This window comes from Pelophylax lessonae, assembly GCF_965119305.1.
Source record: "Pelophylax lessonae genome assembly, chromosome: 1".
NCBI classification, from domain to species: domain Eukaryota; kingdom Metazoa; phylum Chordata; class Amphibia; order Anura; family Ranidae; genus Pelophylax; species Pelophylax lessonae.
This window is the reverse complement of record NC_138768.1, coordinates 85,121,217-85,131,525: the sequence shown is the minus strand read 5'-3', so window position 1 is coordinate 85,131,525 and position 10,309 is coordinate 85,121,217. Positions and strand designations below refer to the sequence as shown.

Below are 10,309 nucleotides of genomic sequence, written 5' to 3'. Positions count from 1 at the left end.
TTATACAAAATAAAGATTAGTTAAACTCACAAGTGCTTTTTTTACCACTACTATTCCTTTATATTGGCTTTGAAATGTACAAATACAGCAATTTAGAAATTGGATGAAAGGTTTAGCTCTGGGAAACACTTTTTGAAAGATAAAAAGTACATTTTATATATAACTATATAGATCAGACCAAAATGAGGAGGAAAGAGGAACAGGCGACATTGTTCCAAATCAGGGACAGTCCCTTGAAATCAGGGACAGTTGGCAGCTATGATAATGTATGGCCAGCTGAAGACTGGGTGCCATTAAAGGTCATGTGTGTGTAAAGGCAGGCGTCCCAATACTTTTGACAATATAGTATATAGTGATTTATACAGGAGGGAGGTGAAATTCTTCTATTGCCCCTGGCCTCGGGGCTCTTTCTTATTAAGGTCACAATTCTAATCTATGGAGAAATGACCAGAACACAGCGTCTTCAATGAACCCGTACTGGCAACAAACCAGCACCTGCCCACACTTAAAATGGCGCAGAGGAGCGTGACAGTGCCTCGGATGCGGAAGCGCTGCTCTTAATATAGCGGAAGTGATTGCCTAGTTCCGGTCTCTATCGTCTCAGCCGCTGGGGAAGATGGTGAGTGTCATGGTTTCTCGGCAAGTACAATCGGTGCAAATCCGTCTCCATCCCCCTAGTAGCGGGTCTGTACCGCCGGCTATGGGGTAGAAGGGGTCCCCCGGTGACATGGAGCCCGGTATTACCGGGGGGGCGAAGCGGTAGAGGAAGGATTCCGGTGCTGATTAGAGCGGAGGCCTAGGTGAGGAGATATGGAGTCCGGGTCCCATAGAGGGAGATAGGAGGGGGGAGGAGGCCTGTACTCTGCTGCCCTGTGTGATATGGGAGTGCTGGACTTGTAATGCCACCAACACTGAGCAGCCTGGTTTATGAAGAACTTCTCCACCGCTGTGCATGGGACACCCCCATCCCTGTGCCCACAGAGCTTACTATCTAATATCTCAGAGAGTTTATCCCTTTCCCTGTATGATTTACCATTCTGAGCAGGAAGCCTGCTGCCACCTAACCAATCTGCAGACATTGTGTCCAGGGGGGAAGGAGCTGCAGACCTTCTCCCTGGGTGGATGGAGTCACAGACTCCATGCAGACCTTGTGGCTGGGGTGGAAGGAGCCGCGGACCTTGTGGCCGGGGTGGTAGGGGGCCGCGGACCTTGTGGCCGGGATGGTAGGGGGCCCGCGGACCTTGTGGCCGGGATGGTAGGGGGCCCGCGGACCTTGTGGCCGGGATGGTAGGGGGCCCGCGGACCTTGTGGCCGGGATGGTAGGGGGCCCGCGGACCTTGTGGCCGGGATGGTAGGGGGCCCGCGGACCTTGTGGCCGGGATGGTAGGGGGCCCGCGGACCTTGAGGTCGGGGGCCGCGGACCTTGTGGCTGGGGTGGTAGGGGGGCTGTGGACTCCATGCAGACCTTGTGGCTGGGGTGGTAGGGGGCCAGTGGACCTTGTGGCTGGGGTGGTAGGGGGGCTGTGGACTCCATGCAGACCTTGTACCCAGGGTGGAAGGGGCCAGGGTGGCAGGACCCGTGGAGCTTGTGGCCAGGACGGCAGGACCCATGGACTCCATGCAGACTCTGTGGCCAGGGTGGACTCCATGCAGACCTTGTACCCAGGGTGGAAGGGGCCACAGACTCAATGCAGACTATGTGGCCAGGGTGGACTCCATGCAGACCTTGTCCCTGAGGTAGAAGGAGCCACCTATGTAGTGTGATGTTAGCAGCCTATTTAAAGTAAGTCTGCGGTGGGGTAATGCACCACCCTTATTGAGATTATATTAACTTAGGTAATCTTGATTCCTCCTATAAAACTGACACGGAGGTTTAGACTGTGCAGATTTTTTTTTTTTCCTCTCCACCATTTTTGAGTCAAGTCCAGCTTTCTTACTTCTTGCATTTATCAGTGATGTGTATAAAATAAATGTCTGAACATATGATACTCTGTGATTTCATTTTCTTGCTGAGATAAATGCAACGCACACCATGAAGAGGGTGATTGTGGAATTTCTTGTATTTCTGAAATCCCTTTCTTCTTTCTTTAGACGAAGGGAACATCGTCATTCGGAAAGCGCCGCAATAAGACGCACACTCTGTGCCGTCGCTGTGGGTCTAAAGCCTACCATCTACAGAAGTCTACCTGTGGCAAGTGTGGATACCCAGCTAAGCGCAAGAGAAAGTGTAAGTACATAAATATTCCTATTCAGTGCCATTGCTGCGTGAGCATTTTTATTTAGAACTTCAAATGTCTTTATACATTGAAAATGTTTGTGTGTTTTTTTTTTTTTTTTTTTTTTTTTTTTTTTTATGAAAAGTTATTTAAAGAAAAGTTCACCTTCGGGAGGAACATGTAACATCTTCCTCCAGATTTTAGGGAGGAACGTGTCACACGGGGCTTGACAAAATTTGCTTGAAATCTTGGAGCCAGTTTTTTTCCCACACGTTGAATGGCTGGCTTCTGTCGGACCGGCTGCCATACACACGGGCCGAATGGGGAGCAGTTTTAAATGAACCAGCTGATGTTGCCCGGCATTAGACCCGTGTGCTTGGCTTGATGGTGTGCAGCAAGTTGGAGGCGATAGGAGATGCAGTAATTTACGCCACCTTAGGCCCCTTTCACACATGCACCTCCGCTAAGCGGAACTAACTTGCTTAGCGGGGATTTCTCTGAGAATCCCCGCTGAGCAGGTGGATGACAGGTCTTTCTGCTCCACTATGCAGAGAGAACATGGATACAGTCCCGTTCTCCTCTATGGGGCAGTCGGATGGAAATGGGACTGCCTATCCATGTCAGTCAGATGCCATCTGATTCGATCCGATGGATGGAAAGTAGGACCACCATCTGTCTGTTTTTGGCCAACAGGATTGGATGGCGGTTGTTGTCAGTGGACATCCGCCACTCCATAGAGGAGACTGAAGGGTCTGTCTGAAAAACTGACAGGCGGACCTAATCAGACAGCCTGTGTGAAGGGGACCTTCAGCTGTGTGGCATAACAGGCAGAGAATAAAAATATTTAATTGGGGGAAAAAAAACTTCATCTTTGTAAATGGAACTGAGGCTGTTCCGACCAGCTGCCCCACACTCCCTGATCGCTCACCGGTAAGGAAAGGGCACCAGTCCGAGCAGTGCGAACAGGCAGGGGAAACCCTCAGTGCCACCAGTGACTGCTTGCCACAGCCACCACAAGAGGATGCCAGTTCCCTGATGTAAGCATCTCCCTACAGCAGGCCGCAAAGCCGCTGCCTTACTGGCCGGCGTAGGATCTTAGTCCACACGGGGGGGGGGCTGCATGGAGACAAGACACCTGCCGCAGTGTAGCCCAGGCCACTAATTCTAGTCTCTGATGCGACCTGGCACTTGGGGTTTGTCGATCCCTGGTGTAACATCCTTCTGCAGCCGCTAAGGGATCTGCTGCCTCTGTGTGACAGCACTATAGGGAGAAGTTCCCCGTGCCAGCTGTTTTTGAAAAGAGCGCAGCCATGCAGGGCTCCGCCCCCACACAGTTCTGTGAATGAATGAACTACAAGTCCCTACATCCTTTTCGGCTGTCTACATATAGTTCTCAATGAACTACCATGGCACTGTTGAGCTGTGGTAGTTTGATTCTCCTTGTCAGTGTGAAACAGCCGATCTGATCTACGAGGAGACAGCTCACACTGACAGTCTGCAGGCCTGCTTTGCAATGCTTTTAGGCTCCTAAATGGTAAATGCACTTTTTTTCTTTTTACCTGCAAAAAAGATAGCGATTATAGATGGATGTAATTGACTTTCAGTATGTTCCATTAAGTGGCTTTTGACCAATTAGGTTTGCTTTTAGTTATTAACCACTTAAAGAGCAGATGCTGTGTATTTACTGCAGCAAAATGGGGCTATTGCGATCATCCCCGGGAGAGACAGAATGGCAATCTGCCTATGTAAACAAGGCAGATCGCTATTCTGCAAGGGGACAAGATGGAGCCTACATATACATCGACTAAACTAAATTGATGATTTTTTTTTTTTTTTTGCTGTGTTTTATAGCAGAAATATAATAATTTTTTTCTGTCAAAATTGTCACTTTGTTTATAGCACCCAAAAAAAAGGCAGATCAAATACCACCAAAAGAAAGCAATGTTTGTGGGGGGAAAGATATACATTTTTATTTGGGTACAGTGTCACACGACCGCACAATTGTCAGTTAAAGTAACGCAGTGCCATATCGCACAAAATGGCCTGGTCATTAAGGGGGTAAAACCTTCTGGCCCGGAAGTGGTTAGATAAACATTTCAGCATCTTTGTTTTTATATAGTCTGAATATCTTGTGTAGTAGTTATGAGAGGCGTTTTTTCCCTAAATCATGAACTCTCTCTTTGGCATTTCTTTAGACAACTGGAGTGCCAAGGCCAAGAGACGCAACACCACCGGCACCGGCCGCATGAGACATCTGAAGGTTGTGTACCGCAGGTTCAGGTAAGTGTGGAAACGTGATAGTCTTATCTCTTTGGAACATAATTATGTGACCTAACTGAGAGACCACAGACCAGGTGATCACAGGTTAGGCATTTTGAAATTGCGCCCAAGACAGGTGAATTTTGTTTTCTACCTATCCCTGTCAACTAAAGAATTCAGAATGAGTAAGTTAGTGTTCTGTATATTTATATATTTTACTGGAGACTCAAAATTGCGGTATGTTCTGCATGTCAAGTGCTGGCGGACCTGTTAACGCTAGAACATGGTGCAGGAAACTCACAATCCATGACCGTTTTCCTGCACCGCATTCCAATTGTACTGCCTTTGTGATCTGCAGCTGTTGAGTGCAAATTTAACGACTCCCCAAACGCAGGTCACAAATGCAGTGCATTTGCCTGCACCGAATCGCGTGGTACAAAAGTACAACACATTTTGGTTACAGTACTTTTCCAAAAGTAGTGGATGCAATTTCAACCCATTTAAAATGAATGCGCACTGCACAAAACTGTGGATCGCATAGGAACCACAGTGCTCTGTGTGATTCACATGCCGTTAAAAGCCTTCTACTTAAAGCCATTTTAAAATCAATGTGCAAATTCTATCTTCGGTGGTCGAATGATTTTGTCCATGTTCTTAGTACAATGAGGCTCTGTAAACTGTTCAGTGTAATGGAGCTGCGGGCAAGGTGAGTTTGTTCAGTGGAACGTAGCAGTTATCGTATAGAAAATTGTAGCAGAAGCTTGAATCATCGAATAGCATTTTCATTATTCAGGTCTTCTATGCACACAGTTCTTATTTAGACTGTAATTGTTTCTGATCAGAATTTATTTACTTTGCAGTGTATGCAGAAATTAATATTACATCACACCATTGACCTTGACGGGCACGTTGTGGTGTATTTATGCGTTGCCCTAAAGGCAGTCCTTTCATTGAAATCGGTTGGCAACGCACCAGAATACACAAACTGCAGTGTGCTTCAACACAGGTCCCGTGCCTCAGTTCTTTGGGTGTTTCATTAATGCACATGTGATTGCAGACTTCAGATCTAACTACAGCTAAAAGCTATTCTCAATTTACCTATACTGGAATGCCAAAGTGCCCCTGTATGGGAAAAATTGCAGGCTCCTCCCCAACCTAATGTGAGAAGGATAGTAGCTGGGTCTCAAGATTTGCAACTTGGGCTGAGTTGTGAAGAAGCTGGGGGCATGTAACTTGTTCCTCCATAACTGGTCATTTTTTTTTTTTTTTTTTTTTTCCTCTTAAGTTACAGCTTCCCTATCTACCAATATAGTATTAATGTACTTTTGCAAAAACAAAGAGCTTTCTCCCAAATCTGTACAGATTGTGGAGAATAATGTATGTAATAAGCAGCTCCTAGTGCAGAGGGGGTGTACAAAAGGGATCATTTTGGGATTGGATTTGCATTTTAGCCCCGGTTCACATTTGTGCTATTGAGGAAATCGCATGTAATTCGGAGCGCACTGCTCCTAAATTGCATGCGATCTCATGTGCGGTGTGAATTTCAGCCATACACTTGGTATGGCTGAATTTGCACCGCATCCGCACTAAACTCGCACATGAGGCTTTTTTCTATTCGCAGCAGAATCGGATCGCTTAGTGGTTCACACTAGTGCAATCTGGTTCTGTGCGAACTTGCAGATTTCACTGCGATATGCGATCTGAGCTGGGGGTGTCAACTTTTAATTGACACCCACTGCGTATTGCATATGGCAGTGTGAACTGCCAGGGGTGCGGATGCGATGCGGGATCACTCTGTATATTCGCAGCATTCCCGCATCGTACAAATGTGAACCGGCACTTAAAGTCTGTAAAATATTGAGCGTATTAGGGTACATCTGTAGGGGTTAGGTTGAAGGTTGGCTTATAGGACAAAGATTGGGGGGTCACTTAAAGGGTAAAAAAATAAAGGTAAAACATAGTGTACATAAGTCAATGACAATAGGATGTAGTAAAGTTTACCTTTGCTTTTTTTATCTGCAGCACTGTAATTTTCTGAAAATCCAATACAATCTGGAGGTGATCTGAACACAAATGGTGTACAGAACGTCCCCAGAAATGTCATCTCCTGCTTGTGTGATTTGCTGACACATTTTTCCCAGAAGTCTGCCCTAAGATACCGGTCAGATTTTTGGCTTCTCCTGGAACAATGTGAATTTGTCTAAAAGGGATGCAGACCTTACCGCATTCCTCATTGGAACCCTCCAAGTGCAGCTGCCAATTGATCAACCTGAAATCGATCCCATACACATTTACTTTTCATGTAGATACAAACTGCTACACTACGTATTTATTCAGAATAACAAAAGTTAGGAATCTGCAACAAAGTCTGTTAAAATCCCTGTAATGTACATTAATCCCTGGAGGGGAATGTTTTGTTGAGAGAAAAAAAATGGAGTTACTCTTGAAGGGGCATGGTTTTTAGTGGACCACCTTTAACAATTTCGAAACCTCCACCAACAAACTGACACCCAAAGCTTCTGCGCAGTTTTCCAGATGCTACAAAGTAGCGCAGACACGTTATCCCTTCATGCCGACTTAACACATGTATGCGGCCTTCTGCTTCAAGTGGTTGTACTGGACAGATCACCCGGTACAGTTTTTCTAGAGCTGGCTGTCGACTTTATTGTAATAGCAGATGAGGATAATCTGTCCCCCTCCCAATGATTTTGGGGCCAGTTCGGGCTCTCCCGTCCCTCTTGGAAGCCTGAGTGGCTGGCCGGAGACCCAAACAAAGCTGGAATCGGGTCTTGGATTTAGTAACCCGGAAGTGATGTCATGACATCCCTTCTGGTGCCTTAGACGCCAGATTTAAAAAGTCAGTATTCAAAACAGCCAAGCTTGGCATTTTTAATGCTTTTAGGTGCAAAGGAAGGTGCAAAGGAAGGATTTGGGGTCTCGGATCCCTCAAAAAAAAATACCTGAAATGTGACTATTGGTGTCACAAGTGATGTTTACATTACTAAAAGTAATTAAAAAAATAAATTTAAAGGGACAGTATTAAAAAATTTGTGCCCGCAATGAACGGTGTTCAAACCACACGTGAGGTATCGCCACAATCATCACAGCGATAACAATAATTATACCATTTAGACCTCCTCTGTAACTCTAAACTGGTAACCGTTAAAATTTTAAAGCGTCGCCTATTGATATTTTAAGTACCGTGGTTTGTCCCCATTCCACGAGTGTGTGCAATTTTGAAGCATGACATGTTGAGTATCTACTTGGCATAACAATTTTTCACATTATACAAAAAAAATTAGCTAACTTTTTTTTTTTTTTTTTTTTTTTTTTCATGAAAGTTTTTTCCAAAAAAAAAATTGTCTGAAAGACCTCTGCACAAATAGTGACATAAAATATTGCAATAACTGCCATTTTTATTCTCTAGGGCACAGGTGTCAAACACAAGGCCCGCAGGCCGAATGCGGCCCCCCAGGCCATTTCATGTGGCCCTCGCACCTCTCCTGCAGCTGCAGTAACCCCCCTTGTCTCTGCCCCCACCTTGTCTCTGTAGTCGACAGCAGAGAGGACAGAACTCCTTTGCCAGATCCTGCACTCCTCTGTGCAGCTGTAGAAAGGCTCCTCTTTGCCCAAGCCCCCCCCCCCCCCCCCAGGTGGGGTGCTCTGGAGATCTAATCATATAGATATAACCGGCCCTTTGAGGGGGCAACCATAATGCTGATGTGGCCCACGATGAAATGGAGTTTTACACCCCTGCTCTAGGGTCTCTTCTAAAAAATGTGTGGGGGTTCTAGGGAATTTTCTTGCAAAAATACTGATTTTAACTTTTAAGCAACAAGTGTCAGAAAAAGGCTTTGTCTTTGGGGGGGGGTGTCAGAAAAAGGCTTTGTCTTCGGGGGGGTCAGAAAAAGGCTTGGTCTTCGGGGGGGTCAGAAAAAGGCTTGGTCTTCGGGGGGGTCAGAAAAAGGCTTTGTCTTCGGGGGGGGGGTCAGAAAAAGGCTTTGTCTTTGGGGGGGGTCAGTGGGGGGGGGGTCAGAAAAAGGCTTTGTCTTTGGGGGGGGGGGTCAGAAAAAGGCTTTGTCTTTGGGGGGGGGGTCAGAAAAAGGCTTTGTCTTTGGGGGGGGGGTCAGAAAAAGGCTTTGTCTTTGGGGGGGGGGGTCAGAAAAAGGCTTTGTCTTCGGGGGGGGGGTCAGAAAAAGGCTTTGTCTTCGGGGGGGGGTCAGAAAAAGGCTTTGTCTTCGGGGGGGGTCAGAAAAAGGCTTTGTCTTCGGGAGGTTGACAGCTAAATACTGATTTGAAGAATAGAAGTGTAACTTGCATGTTTCTCCCAAAGTGCTGTTTTTGTTTGTTTCTTCCCTGAATTAGTTATTGAACATTGTTTTTATAGTAGTTTGTGTTAAACTTTTAAAGGGGAATCTATGAAACGTTCATTGTTTAAACCTGACAAAAGATCCAATGAAGCTTATCAGTGATGTCACAAAATAAATGTCTGAACATATGAGATTTCTAGTGATTTCAGAATATAACTGAGATAAGCTAATAGAAGCATGAATACATTTGCTGTATGATGTGCACTCTACTAATGACGGTCTTTCTCTCCACACAGGAATGGATTCCGTGAGGGTACCACACCTAAACCCAAGAGAGCCGCAGTTGCAGCTTCCAGCTCCTCTTAAGAACTAATATTTGTACAAAAAATAAAAGTGGTCAAAAGTAAATTCTTGTCTGTTTTGTACATTGCATTTCCTGAATGATCTCTGTTCAGGCTGACAAGCTGGATCGGCTATGTTCACATTGATCCGACACGAAAGTTGCACGACTTTTCGTCAGATTTTTTTTTTTTTTCTCCTGCGACTTAATGTCAAACGTGAATGCAACTTCAATGATTGGGATCAGACTTTAAGATTATTGCAATCGCCATTTTTAAATTTTGTCATCGGGTTCCCCTTCAAGTCCCTCAGAGCACGAGTCGGATCAGTTAAGATGATCAAACTTGTATGCGACTTGCATTCAAATCAGTGGCCTGAAATCGTGCCCAGGTCAGACCAAAGTGCAAGAACCTTTTTCAAAGTCAGACCAGTTAAGGCAGGTTATTGTACCATTGATTTTTGACATGTCATGTGAAATTGTGCACTCTAAGTCGGAGCGCATGTCAGACCAGTGTGAACTGGCCCTAATACGTGATTTTGTAGAACTGAGAACACAACCATAGGTTGCCCTAGTGTGTAGACTCCAGCACTGGCTTCAGCGGGTTGGACACTTATGCAAATGGTGTTTTTTGTCTTTGAATTTGGTTTTGGTTGATTATATTAAATAGCTTTGTATCCTGTTCCACTGTATGCTGTGCATGCTATGCTGTCTAGCAAGGTTGGCATTGGCTCTCCACCTGTTGACTGCAGGTTATGCATTGCCTGGGTATGAGACATAGCCAGACATCCCAAGTCTCCAGCATCCGGGCTGCAGCTGCCTGACACCCAAGCGATATCCCGGCTGTCTGAGCTCAGCTGTCAATACGGAGCCGATGTTTCCTGTGTAGTTCTGGCTCTGTTCTGTCACAGGTGGAGTGACATCAAATGCACTCCGCCTGTGAGAGGAGAGCTACAAGAAGCATTGGCTCTGCACCGCTTTTCGTACTCAACTCTTCACCAGCAGGTGCCAGCATGCAGTGCCCAGGGGTGATCCATGACAGAGGGGGATTATCCCAGTCACAGCTTTATTTCAAATGGTTAAAAAAAAAAAAAAACTAAAGATTTTGAGAATCGCGATCTTCATTCTAAGCAAATTTGTGGTTCTCATTTTTGCCTGAATCATGCAGCTCTAGCGCTGTATACTGG

General features: G+C 45.7%; 1 protein-coding gene across 1 annotated transcript; it reads left to right on the top strand.

Annotated features, from left to right (window-relative positions):
• Positions 1–487: 487 nt before the first annotated feature.
• RPL37 (ribosomal protein L37) lies at positions 488–9,193 on the top strand. The gene is made up of 4 exons (XM_082262528.1): positions 488–619; positions 2,092–2,227; positions 4,412–4,496; positions 9,082–9,193. The coding sequence occupies exons 1-4, from the start codon at positions 617–619 to the stop codon at positions 9,149–9,151; spliced, it is 294 nt and encodes a 97-aa protein (XP_082118654.1). The 5' UTR covers positions 488–616; the 3' UTR covers positions 9,152–9,193.
• The last annotated feature ends 1,116 nt before the right edge of the window (positions 9,194–10,309 follow it).

Excerpts from the sequence above, each read along its gene's own strand:
- RPL37 (XM_082262528.1), top strand. Across the intron at positions 2,228-4,411 it reads AGCTAAGCGCAAGAGAAAGT|ACAACTGGAGTGCCAAGGCC; the intron begins GTAAGTACATAA and ends GCATTTCTTTAG. Across the intron at positions 4,497-9,081 it reads GTTGTGTACCGCAGGTTCAG|GAATGGATTCCGTGAGGGTA; the intron begins GTAAGTGTGGAA and ends CTCTCCACACAG.